The 20,095-nt window shown below is 40.8% G+C and overlaps 1 protein-coding gene across 1 annotated transcript in view; it reads right to left on the reverse strand.

Moving 5' to 3' along the window:
• PDK3 (pyruvate dehydrogenase kinase 3) overlaps positions 1 to 20,095 on the reverse strand; it is an 85,891-nt gene that overhangs the window by 40,137 nt on the left and 25,659 nt on the right. The window contains exons 2-5 of the mRNA XM_007991314.3: positions 16,227 to 16,368; positions 11,195 to 11,266; positions 6,588 to 6,772; positions 4,805 to 4,894 (exon numbers count right to left, since the gene is read on the reverse strand). Coding sequence (XP_007989505.1) covers positions 4,805 to 4,894; positions 6,588 to 6,772; positions 11,195 to 11,266; positions 16,227 to 16,368 — 489 coding nt within the window. The remainder of the gene's footprint in view (positions 1 to 4,804; positions 4,895 to 6,587; positions 6,773 to 11,194; positions 11,267 to 16,226; positions 16,369 to 20,095) is intronic.

A 20,095-nucleotide genomic window follows, 5' to 3' on the forward strand; every position in this document is an offset into this window, starting at 1 on the left:
CATCTATGAATTCTAATTCCTATTTCTTTAAAGTATAATAAACTTAAATATACTTGTGAGGCAACCTGGGAATGAATTCCAGGTAAGATTTTTACTCTGTGTTGCCACGTAATCTAATCGTTTTCTTACTCACAGTAATTTCATAACATTTTTAAGAGTCCTTCCAAAGCATTCAACTTGGTTTTAACAGAAATAAGTCTCTTTTATGTATGTATATTTCTTCAGTTTACATAACATTTAAATAAATTATACAGTCACAACAGTGAGTATAACTTACACCAATGGCTTGGGTACAAATAAGTTACCCTTAGTAAGCATGCACCTCACCAGGTGGAAGCAGAAGTACAAAAGCATTCCAGAAAATGCATACAAGCCAAGAGTATTTAGTGTGCTGTGGGTATGGTATCCATCATTTATGAAGGGAATGAAGGATGTCAGAAAGTTGATTGTGTGGCTGCTGCTTTAGAGGGTTATACACTTTCAGAATCTGAAACCAACTCCACTGTTTTTTTTCCTTAAGGGAAGATGCTGTTGAGAGATGAAAAAACATGGTTTGAGAGAGGTGTGGGGAATGTGGAGCATGCCAGCCCTTCCTGCTTACCCCATAAGTGTGGGGTGGGATTTGTATGTGTGTACATGTCCATGCGTGTGTGTGTGTGTGTGTGTGTGTGTGTGTGTTGGGGGAAGGGGGATTTTGAGTCACAGAAGGGCACAAGAAGTGACTGTTATTGTATAGGGCTTCACTAGGAACTCCAAGCTTTAATTATGCCAGTGAGCGGCAGGAATGATTAAATAAGAAGCAGCAGTAAACTCTGTTCACAGTACAATAATGGGTATAATATAGTTAATAAGGGCAGGAGAAAGACTGAAGATAAAGCTGTGGGTACAGGAAGAAGGAAGAAAAAGGAGGGGACTGTGGCTCAGGGTCAAAACTGTGACTAAAAGGGACAAAGCAAACAGGAGGCTATGAGGTAGACGTTGGCATAAACTTCCAGTGTATTTTCTTTCAAATACATATTGAACTATTCTTCATATAATCTTCAGGTGCTTTTTGGTACAAAACTTCTGACCCTAAGAGGAGTGATGCAAAAGCATATAAGAATAATTCCAGACCTTTAGAAATTGACACCCTAGTTAGAGAGAGACAAATAGGCCAGGCACAGTGGCTCATGCCTGTAATCCCAGCACTTTGGGAGGCTGAGGTGGGAGGATCACCTGAGGTCAGGAGTTCAAGACCATGGTGAAACCTCATCTCTACAAAAATACAAAAATTAGCTGCGCATTCCAGCTACTTGGGAGGCTAAGGCAGGAGAATTGCTTGAACTCGGGAGGCAGAGGTTGCAGTGAGCCAAGATCGCGCCATTGCACTCCAGCCTGGGCAACACAGCGAGACTCTGTCTCAAAGAAAAAAAAAAAGTAGAAATAATGACAAGGCCGGGTAATATGTACTAAATATGAGAGAAGAGAAACACAGAGAGTAAGTGCCATAAAACGATAGATTCTTTCCACGTTAAAAGTCAAGTCACAGTCGATTCCTCCTCACATTCTCTTACGATACCTCTGACTCACTTTAGCACCACTTAATCTCTGTTCTATAAAGTGGTAACAGTTTCATAAAACTCCCTGTTACTTATTTGGTTGTATTTGTTCTCGGTTAAAAGCTCCCTAAAAATTAGTGAAAGACTTTATTTGTGGAGAAACAATAAGGTGATGAAAACAAGTTTTTTTAAAACTTCATTGATATGGTTTGGCTCTGCACCCTCACCCAAATCTCATGTTGAATAGTGATCCTGAGTGCTGGTGGTAGGGCGTGGTGGGAGGTGATTGGATCATGGGGGGCAGAGTTCCCTCTTGCTGTTCTCATGATAGTAAGTTCCCACGAGATCTGGTTGTTTAAAAGTGTGTAGCACTTTCCCCTTTGCTTGCTCTCTCCTGCCACCAAGTGAAGACGTGCTTACTTCCCCTCCACCCTTCTGCCATGATTGTAAGTTTCCTGAGGCCTCCCCAGCCATGCCTCCTGTACAGCCGGCAGAACTGTGAGTCAATCAAACCTCTTTTCTTTATAAATTACCCAGTCTCAGGTAGTTCTTTATAGCAACATGAGAACAAACTAATACGTTTACCGTGAAGAATTCCAAACACATACCCAAGTACAGAGCATAGTATAATGAACCCCATGTGCCCATCAACAGCCTCAAGAATTTTCAACAAATGCCTAGTCCTTTTCACTCCCCTCCCTGTGTATAACTTTTAAGCAAATCTCACATCATTTCATATCATGTGTAAATATTTTTAAATACCTCTCTCAAAGCTAGTACTCCTTTATAAAAACACCACCAAATACCAATATCACACTTAAAAAGTTAACATATTTTTAATGTAAAATATCCAGTGTTCAACTTTCCAACTGTCTTATAAAAGCCTGAAATGACTTTTAAAAATATTTTATAATTTATGCCAGAAACAAAATAAAGGCACCAACCTATTGTAGAATCAATGGCGTAAATGGGAAGCCAAATGACGTGTCTGACACCCAAGGACTATCTGCTGCTAGTAAACCTGTCTACAGCCTTTACTGTGTACTAGCATTGCTTTAGGAGTTCTATAAATATGAATTCATTTAATGCTACAATATAGGTGAATTACCAAGAGCATCATTTTACAGATGAAGAATGTGAGCCCCAAAGAGGTTACTTAACCGAGTCTAAGATCACCCAGCTAACATGAAGAGAAAAATAAAATGTGTTATATTCATACAATGGAATATTTTTCAGCCATAAAAAGGAATAAAGTATTGAAAGATACTACGATGTCAATGACCCTTGAAAATGTTATGCTGAATGAAAGAAGCCAGTTACCAAAGACCATATATTATATCGCTTTGTTTATATGAAATGTCTATAATGGGAAAATCTATACAGAGTCAGAAAGTAGATTAGTGGTTGTCTAGGGCTAGACAGAAGGGTAGAAGGCAGTGACTGCTAACAGGTCCAGGGTTTCTTTCTGGGGTGATGAAAATGTTCTACAGGCCTGGAGTGGTAGCTCACGCCTGTAATCCCAGCACTTTGGGAGGCCAAGGCGGGTGGATCACGAGGTCAGGAATTCGAGACCATCCCGGCCAACATGGTGAAACCCCATCTCTACTAAAAATACAAAAATTAGCCAGGCGTGGTGGCGTGCGCCTGTAATCCCAGCTACTCAGGAGGCTGAAGCAGGAGAATCGCTTGAACCCGAAGGGTGGAGCTTGCAGTGAGCCAAGATCACGCCACTGCACTCCAGCCTGGGCGACAGAGACTCCATCTCAAAAAAACACAAGAAAGAAAAAAAAAAGAAAATGTTCTACAATTGGATTGTGGTGATGGTTGCACAACTCTGTGAATACACTAAAAACCACTGAATTGAGCATTTTAAATGGGTGAAGTTTATCGTATGAGATTATATTTCAATAAAGCTGTTTTTAAAAGTACATTTTCAAAAGATTTAAAATTTATCAAACCAAGGAATATTTATTAATCACCTACACAAGCACTACACTTGGTTCTATGCAAGTTATAAAACAAATGTAAGACACAAACCCTGACCTCAAATTGGTTACAGTTCAAGAGAAAAGGCACACATACCATATATCACAATGCACTTTTGCTTTCTAAATTATGCCTTTTTCTCAAAGGGGTAATCAACTGTCTGAACCAAGTTTTCTGTTTCATAAAAGGCACTGAGCTAGGGCCTAATGAACATATAAGCTATGATAAGACTGACCCTTTCCTCCTTGCCCCTGGAGGCCTTTGGAGGTTCTGATGAACCACAAAGTTATCTTGTGAGAGAGCAACCAATAGGATTCCTAGAGAGCTGAGGCTGGGCTGATTCACCTTATCACTGAAATAACGTGAGTAAATGTGTTGTGACTCAACAGAGGCCAGCGCAGCTTGACAATCCTAGGCTAAGCTAAAACCAAGAGGTCTGGTCCTCCTCCCTGGGTTTAGGAATGCCCACGGTAAACAAATTGCAGAGGTTTTCCTTTGCCATGGCTGCTGAAGAGCAACGAAGATCCTTGATGAAGATCAGAGAGAACTGCGCCCATGAAACTTGTGAGGTGAGTGTTTAGAGAAGTGAGATAAAGGCTAACATAGGAGATATAATCTGCAGAAAGGGACAATTTGGGGATATGAGGTTGCACAAAGTAACCATAACACTGAAGAAAACTGAAGAGGTACCTGGTGGATCGCTCACAACCAGGAAGGTTTCTTGGAGACAGCATTGATCTTAAATGAATAAATAATGAAGAAACTGCTGTTCAAATTCAAAGTGCCTGGGTACCAGGGACTTACGGATATAGGGCTTGGTTCTTCCCAGAGGATACTGGAACAATGTCTAGCCTAATGTCCAATGAACCCATGAAGCTTACATGCCACATAAATTCTAAAGCCAGATGTGAACAACAGAAAGATGTTTAAATTTTATAGACACGTGAATTCAACCTAATTTTATGACAAGAATTTGGATTCTCTGAAATTTTCAGATAACAGTGGCAATCAGAATCTTACTTAAAGGTTTACTGTTTGAGACAGAACTACAAATGAAACTCTAATCAATAAAGTAGAAACTCACATTTTGAGCATTACCAATTATGCATCTTTCCTGAACTGCCTAGAAAGAACATTTCATCTGGATCAAGTGGCTTGGGCCCAGAGTGACCTGATGAATCAGCAGACTGCACTGCAAAATAACCCTATAGACAAGTTGCCTCAAATAAACCACGATCTGATTTGTAATGTAATCGATACCATTACAACGGTCTCCTTACCTTTCACCACATCCGCCACATTACAGGTGGGATCAATACTTCCTATGTGTTTAGGATGAACAGGATTAGTGTCACCCCCAAACAGAAGTGCTAGACGAACACAAAAGGAAAGGGAGGGGATTAAAACACAGCAGGCTGGGATGGTCACGCAGGGAAATACAGGGGCTTATGTTTAGAAAGGATCTCTTACTTGTAAAAATCATTTTAGCATCCACAGCAACTTAGAGCAATGGAATACACACAATTGATGGGTGAGCAACTCTTAGTGGTCAATGAAGGAGGAGGATGTGCTTTAAGGTCTGTCAGCTGCAGTCAGCAGGTTCTAAAGTAGTGACATGTGCCAGGTGCCCAACCCGTTCTTCCTCTCCCAATGTGACATGGATGAAGAAACTTACTTTCATCCTTAGTCAAGTATACCCACCTTCTTAGTACTACTCCAGACACTTATTCCTACTTTCATTAAATATTTAGAACACGTAGTCTATACCATTTGGACAAGCCTGTAAAATGTCTTTGCTGGCAGCATTTCAGATGCCTCCCCCAAGAAGATTATGTTTCAATATTGTGTACACAAACAATACTTGTTCAAGTATTTTTAAAAATACACTCAGATAATTTCACAATATACAAGATTTGCAAAATTTTGTTTCTGAATAAAAGCCAAAATAAGCCCCAAAGAAAAAAGCAATCTGCATCCAAATATTTATAGGTGTTATTTTTAAACGAAGCAAAAATTGTGACTAACAAAAGAAGGATGCCTAAATAAAATAGGGGAGATTTTAAACTATGAAAAATGATAAATACAGGCATCAGGCCAATTAATAAAGTTCCAACTGATTAAGGTGAAGAAAAACAGAGGTGTGTAGGCTTAACTAATGACCTAAAAACATGCACGTATATATGTGTACACGTGTATTTAGATCAGAAAGCAATTGGATTATCTAAGTATTTAGTTGAATAGTATTTAGGCTCTTTTATTCCTGTAAATTGTCACACATTTCCATTTTGAGGATATACATTTAATATAAAGCCACATTTAATAGTTGTGCAACATTCACTTATCCAAATAAATCAAATTAGTAAAATAAAGACACTTTGTCCACTTTGTAATGCAGCAAACAGGGTGAATTACGCTCTAGACATGTGGATGCTTTTCCTTAAGGATTATAAAATCAGCCAAAGAGACAGTGCTGAAGATAAGCCAAAAAGTTTTTTGTGTGTAGGGAATTTTAGTTGTTTTTTTCATATCTGCTTAGTACCCTAAAGAGCAGACTAAAACTCTCAGTATGGGATTATGGGCTGACAGTCTGGCTTAATCTGACTTCACTGATCACTGTGAAATAAAGAACTGATGGCTCCTATCACCAACATCCAATTCAATATTCCCAGTGTTAATGTTTTTAAAACTAAACAGGAAAACACATAACATCCGGGATAAAGAAAAGAATACAATCTGAGATACATAAAAGTATTCAGAGATGAAGGCCCGGCTGCCATTAAAGGCGGTCCCCCATCCCCATCAGGACTGTATCGGCAGAGACTTAAAAGGTACGCAGTGGTCCTGTCTCTAATGTAAGCCTCATAAAAGCCTTTCAAAAATTTATTTTAACCAAGAATACAAATTAATAGCTTTTTAATGGCTAGGATTCACTTACGAAAAACTAAACTAGAAATGAAATTTCTACAACCAAAAATGCAGGTCAGTAAATTAACAACAGGAAAACATTTGGGAGAAATCACTACGGTTACCTTTTCAAAACTGGACCAACAAACCCCAACTTACTGTGCTGATTAATAAGCATGCGGAACGAGATGCGGTTGGTATAAAACCGATCCAGAAAATATTGGATGTTAGTGCTAATGAAAGGATCAAACCCAAACTTCTCCTTGTATTCAATCACTCCTTGCGCCATTGTAGGAACCACATCATTGTGTCTATTTCTGACTTTAATCAGAACTTGTAGAAAGCTGTGTGAGAGGGAAACAAAACGTGGTCAGTCTTAGTATCTCATGGGCTGATGCAGACTTCCCAGCTCTGTACCCAGACTAGTTGTCTGCTGGTATTTTTACAAGTAAAGACATTATTCTTACTACATACAACAAGGAACCACTCACAAGAAACTAAAAGTATGAGCCAAGTTTTTGCTTGCAACCTTATTTCTACAGAAACCCTTCTTTCAGAGGTGCAAAAAGTAAAAGGTTCTAGTACAGAAAAAAAATGCTCAAATACCCTTTTAGGAATCCACTGACTTTTTGGATAAGTGATTACATATAAATACAGGTTCTATAAAAGTTGAATAAAGAATGCAGAACATATCAGTATTTCTTCTGAGAACATGAGGACAATCCCCCAAAATCTCCAAGGACTGATTAATGGAATCTCAAAGCAATAGCTTCCATGAACAAAGAAATAACGCCACACTGTTTTTTGGGTTTTGTTTGTTTGTTTGACGGAGTCTCACTCTGTCGCCCAGGCTGGAGTACAGTGGTGCGATCTCGGTTCACTGCAACCTCCGCCTCCCGGGTTCAAGCAATTCTTCTACCTCAGCCTCCCGAGTAGCTGAGACTACAGGTGGACACCACCATGCATGGCTAATTTTCATATTTTTAGTAGAGACGGGATTTTACCATATTGGCCAGACTGGTCTTGAACTCCTGACCTCATGATCCGCCCGCCTTAGCCTCCCGAAGTGTCTCATACACACAATTTAAGAGTAAAATTTGGAAATAAATATCTTACAGCAATAAAATATAGTGATGAAATGCAGATAGAACACAGGCAATTCAACTATTCAAGTATCTGGCATATTACTGTAAATATGTATGGGGAAAATACATTAAGAATGGTAGAAGACAAGTCAGTCGATGGAACTAAACAAAAAGTTTAGAACTAGGCCCACGAGTGAGTGAGTATGTATATATAAAAATTGAGCATAATGAGAAAGTGACATTGCAAATCAGTAGGTAAACAATCAAACTAATAATCAAGTTAACTGGAACAGTGGGCTAACAATTTAAGTCACATCCTAATTTCAAGACTTAAACCAAATACTGGATTAAAAATGTAAAAGGGTGAAATCACAGAAATGATAACAGAAAAATCAGGTGAATAAGTATATAATCTTGGGATAAGGAGGGTTGTTCTAAGCTTAATACCAAAGGTAGAAACAAATAATATGAAGAAACAAATGATATGATTATGTAGAATTTTAGCAATCCTATGGGGACACACATTAATAAATTAAGTGAAAAAAAAAAAAAAAAAACCTTAAGAAAAGGAAAAAACTAGCACCCCATCAGAAAACTAGGCAAAGGATCTGCTATCAATGCAAAATTTACCAAAGAAGCACAAATGCCAATAACTTCACCCTTACAAATAAGAAAAGCAAATTAAAACAATGTGATACTTATTATTCTCCATGTATCAGCATCAGTTAGAGTTTGGGGCTTAACTGAGGCACTTCTCAGGACAATTAACAACATACAGCAAAAGCCCAAAGAAAATAATTCCACTTCCAGGAATTGATCCTAGGAAAATAACTGGACAAGGTGAACAGCTGTTTGTATGTTTATTTATTTATTTATGAGACAGAGTCTCGCTCTGTTGCCCAGGCTAGAGTGCAGTGGCATAATCTTGGCGCACTGCAACCTCTGCCTCCCGGGTTCGGGCAATTCTCCTGCAGCCTCCTGAGTACCTGGGATTACAGGTGCCTGCCATCATGCCTGGCTAATTTTCATATTTTTAGTAGAGACAGGGTTTCACCATGTTGCCCAGGCTGGTCTCAAACTCCTGGCCTCAGGTGATCTGACCGCCTTGGCCTCCCAAAGTGCTGGGATTACAGGCGTGAGCCACCGTGCCCGGTCAACACATGTATTTAAAAGTTGTTCTTTAAAGCATTGTTTATAGTAGCACGAAAACTACAAACCAGTCTAAAATCCAGTGATAGATGATCAAATCGCATGAACTATCTGAAGATGGACTATTAACATGAATATTATGACAGTATTAATAATGGCGTAGATCTACAATGTTGACATTTGTTATGTTTGTAAAAATATTTTACACATATAAATATATGCATGCCTAGGGAAAAGCATGGAAGAAAGGAAAATAGTAATAGTTGTCCCCTGGTAGTAGAAATTTGGGGCGGCTTTTTTTTTTTACTTATCTGAACAGTCTTATTTTTCTCAATGATGAAATATTTCTGTAACAAATACATACATACAATGACAATAAAGATGTAAAACTCTGAAATTAGGCCATCATTATTCACAAAAAATTTTATAATGGACAATTTGTCCTTTATGTAATAGTCATTGCAATGTATTTGTAAGTTAAATATTACTAAAGTGAAACGATTCATTATAGTAGAGAAGTGCCTCAACTTATCTGAAGTGGGGAGACTTACCTCAATGGCTCAATGCTCACAATTCTCCTCTAATCTTCCGGGCTCTTCTAAGCTCTATCATAAATGATCAACATACTTGTCCTCTACGCTACTTTTGCTTTACTAAAATGATTTCCCTGCTGGTGATCCCATACAACCTCTTGGTAAACAGAAAAGGCTGCTACCATGGTACTCGCTCACCTTTCACCCCTTCCTTCACCAAGAACATCATACTTCTCAAATGCCAACTATCGTAACTAGCCACATGAACCTAGGCAAGTTACAAAACTCACGGAGTGAGAGCTCAGCTATTATTGCGATGGTCAAGCACACACTCGATTAAGCACTGACAGTTTGCAAAGCAGGCTCATGGCCATAAATCGCATCTGATAACCTGTTCCAGAAACTGAGACGGGACTCCGGGAAAAATACAGCAGAAATTTAATATGTATAGTCGTCTCTCAGTATCCGTAGGGGACTGGTTCCAGGATCCCTGAAGATACCCAGATCCTCAGATGCTCAAGTCCCTTGTCTAAAACAGTGTATACAGCCTACTCAAATCCTCTATGATACTTTAAATCATTTCTAGACTAGTTATAATACCTGATACAATCTAAATGCGATTTAAACAGTTGTCAAACTGTATTTTAAAAATCTGTATTATTTCTTATTGTTGCATTGTTATTTTTTATAGCTTTTTTTTTTTTTTCCTGAATATCTTTTCGATCTGTGGCTGGTTGAATCCAAGGATGTGGAACCTGCCAATACAAAGGACCAACTATATTTCTACAATCTGTTCTAAAATCTGGAGCTAGAGTGGTCAGCCCTGGGTTTTCGGATTTCCACCAAACGATTACCAGCTAACGACTTTTGAGAAAACAAAGCTCCTGGATTGAATTCATTTAATACTGATCGCTTAAATGACAGCAGTGGCTTGTATCAAGGAAAACGCTACATCTGGGGCTCTAACCCAATGCTTCCCCGCCTTCCACATTTCACAGATTCATTAGACAAAACACCCAACAAAGTATAAAATAGGTAAGGGCTTTTGTTTTTCCTTTGAATTTTAGTTTACAAGTAGACTAGAACTAGCTACTCATGGCTCAAACGAAAACATAACTTATAGGTCCAGCTTTGCTATGAATGGTCACAATCTTGGGCAAGTCACTTCACATCTCTGACCTCAGTTTCCTTATCTGTGGATTGAGAGGACTGGGTTAAATACCTCCTAAGGTTGCTTGTATAACATGGTATTTTCCTAGTTCTTCTTATGGAGCATCTATCAAGTCAGGTGTTCAGTCTCACAACTATGTGGACTAGTTTATACTTAGAAATTCCTCAGTACAACAGGCCTACCATATGCATCCACTCACATATACATGAAACAGGAAGAAATTAATGTGAAAGGGATATTTAATTTCTCTTGGAGGGGAAAACACAGTCACAGCTAGAGTTAGTGTTGCTGGGATAAATAAAAATGAGAAACAGAAATATCTCATCGGCATAATTTGCCAGTCTGTGCATAATGGGAGCAATACAATAGAATTCAGGTTGCTATATAAAAAAACGTACTCTTTTATGCCTCTCCAAAACCACACCACTACAGTTTTTGAGCTCAAATGTAATATCCTGTTTAATTTTTTTTTAATTGTAAAGGATTGAGTAGATAAATTCATGTATATACAAAGGCCACTGCATTCTTAAAATTACCACTAGATGGAACATTTACTGCAGTATTCATAGTGAGTGCCCAGTTCACCTTGGGTAAAGGTATTAAGAATTAGATCAGAAAAGCAAAACTGAAAGTGTCATTATTACTTTTGTATTGTGTTACATTCTTAACTCGAATTAAAAAAAACCTCAATGTTGAGTCATTACTCATTAAGAAAATGAATGCTTTTGTCCACATCATACTCCTTGAGTCTTAATGACTTGAATTACATTTACCAAAATCTTTCTTATCTAGGTATTTTTACTTTCAGGTAAGTGGTACCATACTTACTTATCCAAGACCTGTGGATCCTCAGGGCTCTTATTTTCATATTCTAAAAGTTCAAGAAAACTCTGCATATACCTAAAAGGAAAAAAAAAAAGAAAAAGAAGAGTTACTGTGTTAGTCGCCTGCCCAGCATCCACCCCTCCTCTCCCTCTTCCTAAGAACACTCCAAATTTTCACTCAGGTCTCCATCCCATCCCCATCCCCGACGTGGCTCAAGTGTATCAGGGAAGCCGGTGCCTCCAAAGATCCTGCGTGGTCCCATTTTTCTCTGGGCAATCCTATTTCTCTTGTCACTAATTATTCATTAGCCCAATAGTTTAGGTCTAAGTCTATCACTGTGTGCATTCTCCTGAACACAGGGAATGGCTCAGGAAGGGACATACTGTCTCAATTCAGGCTAGTAAAATGACAGAAAAGACTCGCTGGAGGACTCTGGCAGGGAAACCAACCTGCTCTGCTTTGGTACAGTGTGCTGTGTGGATTGGAAGCCTGGAACTGCTGCAGCTATTCTGCCACCAGGAGGGAATCCAGTCTGAAAACGAAGCCAACGCCATCGAAAGCAGGGCCTCGAAAGCTTCGTGAATCTCTGAATCAAACCAACACCAAAAGCTTACCCTACGGCTGGACCTTCTAGTGACATGAGCCAGGTTCAGTTTCATTTTCTCTACTTACAGACAGACACATCCTAACTTATATATCAAGTCTATATAAGTTATATACCAAAAATGTACATACACATTTTAAGAAGCACATGTGTGACGCTGAAGTGCCTGCCAAGAACTTAGAAACTAGACGTGAAGAAGTTAAATTAATTTCATCAATACTTAATGGGGGAGGAAGAATGCCAATTAAACCCTCAGAAACAGCTTCTGGATTAAGAATAGCTCCATATCTCAATAAGGGCCAGTATAAGAAACAGTCTGTCCAACATTAAGATCTGGAGAACATAGAAAAATGACATCCAGAGAGGCCCATTAGTGCAGTAGCTATATCAAGCCAGGATCTGTTGGATCTGGTGGAGATTCAGATATTCCAATTAGAGATATGTGATCTCTATTTGGGGTTTTAACATGTTCTGAAAGAATTATCCCTTTATTCTAATTATTTCTAACCATTAACTGCCACTAATCCTATTATCTACACCTTTGGATAGAGGATGAGGACATTCCAATAACTAAAAATGACTGTTACACATATAAATACTCCAATGAGAATGCCACTTGATTCATCAGCCTCATGTGAACTTTGGACAATGCATTTGATACTAATGAATGTTCATCACTGGACATATTTTTTAAAAGTCTCTGGAAACCAGGCGTGTTAGCTCATGCCTGTAATCCCAGCACTTTGGGAGGCTGAGGCGGATGGATCACTTGAGGCCAGGAGTTCAAGACCAGCCTGGCCAACATGGCGAAACTCCATCTCTACTAAAAATACAAAAAATTAGCTGGGCATGGTGGCACATGCCTGTCTGTAGTCCCAGCTACTCGGGAGGCTGAGGCAGGAGAATCGCTTGAACCCAGGAGGCAGAGGTTGCGGTGAGCTGAGGTTGTGCCACTGCACTCCAGTCTGGGAAACTGAGCAAGACTCCATCTCAAAAAAATAAAAATAAATAAATAAATGTCTCTGGGCACATAAGGCTATGGATTAGATATTGTTAAAATCACTGGGTCAAAACACCAAGAGGTCAAAGCCAGCCAGCCCCAGTGATGCCCTCTGCCCTGCCACACGCAAGCAAGCTAGGTAGGCATCCTGTCCTTTCCAAAGGGGATAGTTGAAGAAAGTCTTAAACAGAAGGGAGCCAAAGATTATTCTGAGGTTCCCAGCCTGACAGTCAAGAGAGTAAGGAGGACATACTGTGACCAAGGGGACAGTGGTGGGGTTCACAGCCCATTATGCATAATATTCATTTTTAAAAGGAAAAAATGGCAGTGAAACACAATGCACGATCCTGAAGTGGATTCCTAAATCAGGAGGAGAAATTGCAAAAAAAAAAAAAAAAAAAAAAAAAAAAAAGATGTAGGTAGTATCACAACAATTAGTAAAGCGAGAACAAGTTCTACATATTAGAAGACATTACTGTATCAATGTTAAATTTCCCGAATTTGATGACCACATTGTGGTTTTCTAAGACCTGTTCCAATGAAATACATGCTAAAGTATTCACGGCAGAGGGGCATGATGTAGACATCATGTATGTGTACCATATATGGGTCTGTGTGCCATATAGAGACACAGATATATATATGTGTGTGCGCACACGTGTGTGTGTGTGTATGCAGAGAGTGAGACAGAAAGAGAGAATATGAATGACAATGGTAGAACGTGGTCAAATGTTAACAATTAGTGAATCTACGTGACAGTATATGGGAATTCTTTCTACCAGTTTTGCAACCCTTCTGTTAAGTAGGAAAGTATTTCAAAATAGAATGTTTAAGAAACAAGAAAGAAGAAATGGCATGTATTTGTTTGGAATGGATGTGGAAAAGGAAGAATTAAAAGACAAAAACCAAACAACGGAGTTGACATAGCAATTTGTTCGAGCCTATACTTTGCCGGTATCATATAATACATTTAAGTACATTTGGTCTTTGTCCCTGCTTCCTGGCACAGAGCTCCCAAAACCCTTGGAACTTTCTGAGAGACAGGAGTGTCTTCTGCTATCCATAAAGAGCCCCCTTTGACCACACCTGAGTTCATGCTAATGTGGTGACTTAGGATGGGATCTCTAGATAGCCTCAGGATGGGGCTGGTCACCAGAAAGGCCAAGTGATTCGAGGACTAACTTTCAGCTCTATTCTCAACTTCCGGGAAGGGGAGAGGGCTGGAGATTGAGCTCTATCAAAACCCTTGAACGACCATCAGAGTTTCCAAGTTGGTGAACATATGGGGGTAGTGGGAGGGTGGTGTGCCCAGAGCGGGCATGGAAGCTCCATGCGGCCTCCCATACCTTGCCCTATGCATCTCTCCCATGTGGCTGTTCCCGAATTGTACCCTTTCTAATAAACCTATAAACATAGGTAAAGTATCTTCCTGAGCTCTGTGAGCCGTTCTAGCAAATTATCAAATCTGAGAGAAGGGGTGTGGAAAGTCAATGTCCAGCCACTCAGTCAGAGGCACAGGTGGCCCAGGACTTGTGACTGGTGTCTGCAGTAGGGGAGATTCTTGTAGGGCTGAGCTGTAAAGCTGTGGAGTGTGCCCTGACTCCAAGTAGGTAATGTCAGGATTGAACTGAACTGCTGAACCCAGTTGCTGTCCAGAGACTCAGAATTGGTTGTTGATGTTGGAAAACACCACGAAAGAGCCCAGCAATTCACTTTGAAGCCCCTGACCCAGCCTGTACATAAGCAATAGTAAATGTTTACCTGTCACCACCACCAGGATCAGGGGACTTGATCCTGCCTACCTAGAATCCCCACCACAGTGACCTCTAATTGGGATTTTATACCTTCTACTGGAAAATCTCTAATGATGGCCTTGAAGCAATAAAGAAGTCTCGTGCAAACAAGAACTTGCTGCTCTTTCTGAAACAAGCTATGGAACCAGAGCAGGATGCAAGGAACTATATGACATCAAAGCCACAGTCACAGTCTCTTTCATTTCTCCTGCATTCCAAAGACTGCACGTCACACAGTGAGAAGCTGCTGCTTGTCTGGAAAAGAGACTTGACACTGTACCTCTGAGACCACCTAATATAGTGTGGCTCAGACAATTCATTTTAACCCTATGAATTTATTATAATTAATACTATGGAGGAATGACTATTGAATGTCCATTCTCTTTCAGTAGCCTGGCCTCCACTAACCCTCTAGATGCGAGCTAATTAGTAGTTCCATTCTCCTTACATCTGTCCACACCATTCCCTTCTAAAATGCTCTCCCTGTCACCTGCAACCTGTCAGTTCCACCCACCCACCAAGGGGCAGTGCGGAACCACAGCTTGCATTTCTGTCCGCTTCTCTCTGCTCCCACAGCACTGTGCTTGCTTGAGAGGACTGATGGCATCTGACCTCCCCAACTCCTCCAACTTTCTTCACAGTGACTTCTACTTGCATTTATTTATTTATTTATTATTTTTGAGATGGAGTTTTACTCTGTTGCCCAGGCTGGAGAGTACAGTGGCGTGATCTTATCTCACTGCAATCTCCACCTCCCAGGTTCAAGTGATTCTCTTGCCTCAGCCTCCTGAGTAGCTGGGATTACAGGCGCCCGCCACCATGCCTGGCTAATTTTTGTATTTTTAGTAGAGATGAGGTTTCACCATGTTGGCCAGGCTGGTCTCAAACTCCTGACCTCAAGTGATCTGCCCACCTCGGCCTCCCAAAGTGCTGGGATTACAGGCTTGAGCCACCGCACCCGGCCTCTACCTTGCTTTTAAAACACAGAGTAGACCTGCAAATGTTTCTCAAACACTGTATATGCAAATCCCTTTCTAAAAACACACCACTTGCTCTTACATCCTACCATTCATTGATCTCACCCTGCTTACCTAGCGGGTAACTTTGCGTCACAAATTCAACGTGTTCAGTTAAATGACAGATGCTTCAAGCATCAGAGCTATAACTGATTTAAGTTTACGTTATACTCTGTGAAAATTTTCCCTACTTTTCATGGAGCAAATGAAGCACAGCAGGGAACTGATATTTTTCCAATCTGAGGTTCCCCTTTAAATGACTTAATTTGTTCTACAAGAAGCACTGACTTCAAGGAATGTCTTTACAAGGAAAACAAAAGGAGTAAGGTTAAGACTTGATAAAAGCAGCAGATGCCCTGTCAGAAAAAAGTGTAATCCCACCACACACAAGAAAAACTCAAGAAAGTGTCTAGTATAATTTACAAGCATTTTCATTAAAATAACTTTAAAACAAACAGCACATAAAGAAAAAACAAAACTTTTAATTGCATGGAAAATCCAGCTATCCCAAATGACTCATTCCCCAGATGGGCAGTATGTGCGCTTTTACAGAGAACGGTCCCGCTGCCAAATGTTCACAGCATTGTGGGAAGATCCATTTTAAGCCACGTTGTTTACTTACCAACTCTGAACCAATCCCACTGAAGGGCGGTTAAGTAAATTATCCGGCAGAAGATTAACTTCTCTCATTGTGTTAGCCAGCCGCACAGGAAGTTCCTTTCGTAGAAACATATATGAAGTTTTCTCACATGCATTATCTCTCCCTATTAAGACATGAAAAATGTTCCATGATTTTATAGTCTAACAGATGGAGAAATAAAGTGCTCCCATCGTAGCACGGTTACCACTGGTTGGAAAGAGAAAATTAAATAATCCTGCAGTCTCTAGTTGAATTTTTATCCTTTGAAATAGCAAGTTGAAGAAAATAATTTAATTAGCAGAGAAAAAGAACATTCATTACAAGAGGCAACCTTGAAAGCAGTTTTGTTTGTTTTTTTTCTTTCTTAACACAAAAACGTTCCTAGCGTTACCAGCGGCAATATAAAAGTGACCTGGGATATAATCTGAACTTGTTTTCAAATAAATACCGTGGGAAAACTGCCAAGTACAAAAGTAACAGAACATGTAAATCCGCTCCCGTTCATAGGGCTTTCCAGGAGGCAACGGATCCATTCATTTCACAAATATTCACCTACTGTGTGTGCCAACTGTTTCCTAAGATTTTCCTACAGTGTTTCTTCAGGGACCGTAGCTCTGCCCCTCTGGGAAGTAGCCACAGACCCCAGAGACCCTGTGATTCCAGAGGAGAGGCTCTGACTGAGACACAGGGCTGGCATGTGCCAGAGAAACATGCCAGAGAAACTATCTCCTGGGTGTACTCAGAGGCAGAGGGATCTACCGTGCCACATCGGAGAGGGTAAGATGTGGGTTGACCATAAGGAAGGAGGTCAGTGCCTTCTGGAGGCTTCCCTGAACTGGTTGTGCATAAAATTTACATAAACAAGATGCCATGAGAGGAAACATACCTGGCCACTTAAAAGAGGAAACCTGAGCTCCTTCCTCTGCTGTCATGTGGCAAGAAGAGTTCTAGCATCAGCCTGGCCTGCAACCCCCAGCCCTGCTGGAAACTCCATGGTGGCTGGTGGTGGAGGGCCTGAGAGAAAAGGCATGAGCTTTGGAGACACAAATGTCCTCCAGCCCCAACTCCTCCATTTGCAGGTTGTGAAAACTTTGGTAAGCTTCTTCACTTCTGAGTCTCAGCTGCCTTAATCTGTAAAACGGGGATAAAACTAGTTTGTGTAAGGACTAAATGTGATACCGTGCATGGAGGCTGACACGGAGCAAGTGTTGGACAAACACTGGTCCTCCTGGTCTCCGTGTATTGAGGAGTCCATCCCATCTCCCTTGCCTAGGCCTCTTTGCTGTTCCATATTCCCTGGAAGCTGCACAGAAATGGGCAACATCGTGGCCAGGCCCAGAGAGAGATGAGCAGAGCTCATTTAACAATTTTCTCTTCCAAACTCTCCTTATTCTTCTGTAGGTCATGAAGGCAGCAAGTCAGAGATTCAGAAGTAAATCCAATTTTCTAACACTTCCAGTCACATTCTGGTTTATTCATTTGCTCTCCCTACCAAATAAAACTTGAAAAAAAGAACCTAGTCTAGAAAGTCATCTGCAGAACCTTTCTTCCCTACTCATCCCTGACCCACTTCTCCATTCTCAAAAAAGTTACAATAAAAGATGAAAGTCTGAAATAATCCATCCCTCATTTCCCTCATCCTAAGTGAGTATATGGAAGGCCTTTGGTAAATCTTTTAACTAATTGATGATTCACTTTTCTCCTTTGTACTTTCACTGTGATAAGTACCTTAATCCCCAAATACCCACTTCAAGTAAGAGGGGAAGGGGTGAAATGCCCCCGCAATGACCTTCCAACATCTATTCTATACACATTCATTTGGCCTTAGGCAATTAACATTTAAAATGACTCTGGTCTTTTTTTTTTTTTTTAGACGGAGTGTTGTTCTGTCGCCCAGGCTGGAGTGCAATGGCACGATCTCGACTCACTGTAACCTCTGCCTCCTGGGTTCAAGCAATTCTCCTGCCTCAGCCTCCCAAATAGCTGGGACTACAGGCGCCCACCACCACGCCTGGCTAATTTTTTGTATTTTTAGTAGAGACGGGGTTTCACCATGTTAGCCAGGATGGTCTCGATCTCCTGGCCTCGTGATCCACCCACCTCGGCCTCCCAAAGTGCTGGGATTACAGGCGTGAGCAACCACGCCCAACCAGCTCTGGTCATTTTGCTTCAAATAATATAGAGACAGTCCCCAACTTAAAACAGTTCAATTTATGATTTTTTGATTGTTTAATCTTCTGACTTTATGATGGGTTTATCTAATTATTAAGTGCTTTTTTGTTTTGAGACAGAGTCTCACTCTGTCACCCAGGTTGGAGTGCAGTGGCACGATCTCCACTCACTGCAACCTCCACCCACTGGGTTCAAGCGATTCTCGTGCCTCAGCCTCCCAAGTAGCTGGGATTACAGGCGCCCATCACAATGCTCGGCTAGTTTTTGTGTTTTCAGTAGAGATAGGGTTTCATCATGTTGGCCAGGCTGTTCTCGAACTCCTGACCTCAAGTGATCCACCCATCTTGGCCTCCCAAAGTGCTGGCATTACAGGCATGAGCCACCATGCCTGGCCAAGTGCATTTTTCAGTTACAATATTTTTGACTTATGATGTATTCATCAGGATGTAACCCCACTGTAAGTCAAGGAGCATCCGTATATTATTCCTAAAAGGTTCTGTATGAATATAACTTTAACTTTAAATGCATTAAAAATGCTGCTATTTATCACAGTGAATCTCATTACAAAATGAATTCCCTATCATCTAAGTTAAAATATAAGTCTAGCTTTTCACATGCCGGGAGAAATACTTTGCATCCTGGTTAAACAGAAAGGAAATTCTCTTTAAATCACAAAAGAAACATTGATGTTCTCACTGTGGGATGACAAAGGCTCTCTCCTTTGACCAAACTTGAACCAGGTTCTCCTGGGTTTGCTTATTTGTTTGTTTGTTTTTGGAGACAGGGTCTCACTCTGTCACCCAGGCTGCAGTGCAGTGGCACAATCACGGTTTACTACAGCCTCAACCTCCTGGGCTCAAGTGATTCCCCCACGTCAGCCTCCCAGGTAGCTGGGACACCTGGCTAATTTTTGTATTTTTAGTAAAGAGGGGGTTTTGCCATGTTGCCCAGGCCGGTCTTGAACTCCTGGGCTCAAGCGATCCTCCCATCTCAGCCTCCCAAAGTGCTGGGATTACAGGCGTGAGCCAGTGCATCTGGCTCTGAGTCTTCTTTTTGACTAGGCCTCGACTCTGGGTTCTATCTTGACCTGCTTAGTCCAGTCTTAGCAAAAATCCTGCTGAGTCATTTCAGTGAAAATCCCCTACCCTTGGTGTCTGATCCCCCTACCCTCGATATCTTATCACCCTGGCCTGCCTTCAACAAGAATCCCCTCCAACCTGGACTTTTCCTCTTAGTAACTTTCCACCCATTGACCCACACCCTGCTCCTTGGCTATAAACTTCCACTTGTCCTTGTTGCACTAGGAGTTCAGCCTGATCTCTCCCCACTACTGCAAAACTCTCACTGTAGGGGTCCCTCTTGAATAAAGCCTTCCCTACCATCTTTAACAAGTATCAGATAATTTTTTTTTCTTTTCTTTTTCTTTCCTTTTTTTTTTTTTTTGGAGACAGGGTCTCACTCTGTCACCCAGGCTGGAGTGCGATGGTGCGATCTTGGCTCACTGCAAGCTCCGCCTCCCGGGTTTAAGCAATTCTCCCTTCCTCAGCCTCTGGAATAGCTGGGATTAGAGGCATCTACCACCACGCCCAGCTAATTTTTGTATTTTTAGTAGAGACAGGGTTTCACCATGTTGGCCAGGTTGGTCTTGAACTCCTGACCTCAGGTCATCTGCCCACCTT

The sequence above is a fragment of the Chlorocebus sabaeus genome, chromosome X, assembly GCF_047675955.1.
Source record: "Chlorocebus sabaeus isolate Y175 chromosome X, mChlSab1.0.hap1, whole genome shotgun sequence".
Lineage (NCBI taxonomy): Eukaryota > Metazoa > Chordata > Mammalia > Primates > Cercopithecidae > Chlorocebus > Chlorocebus sabaeus.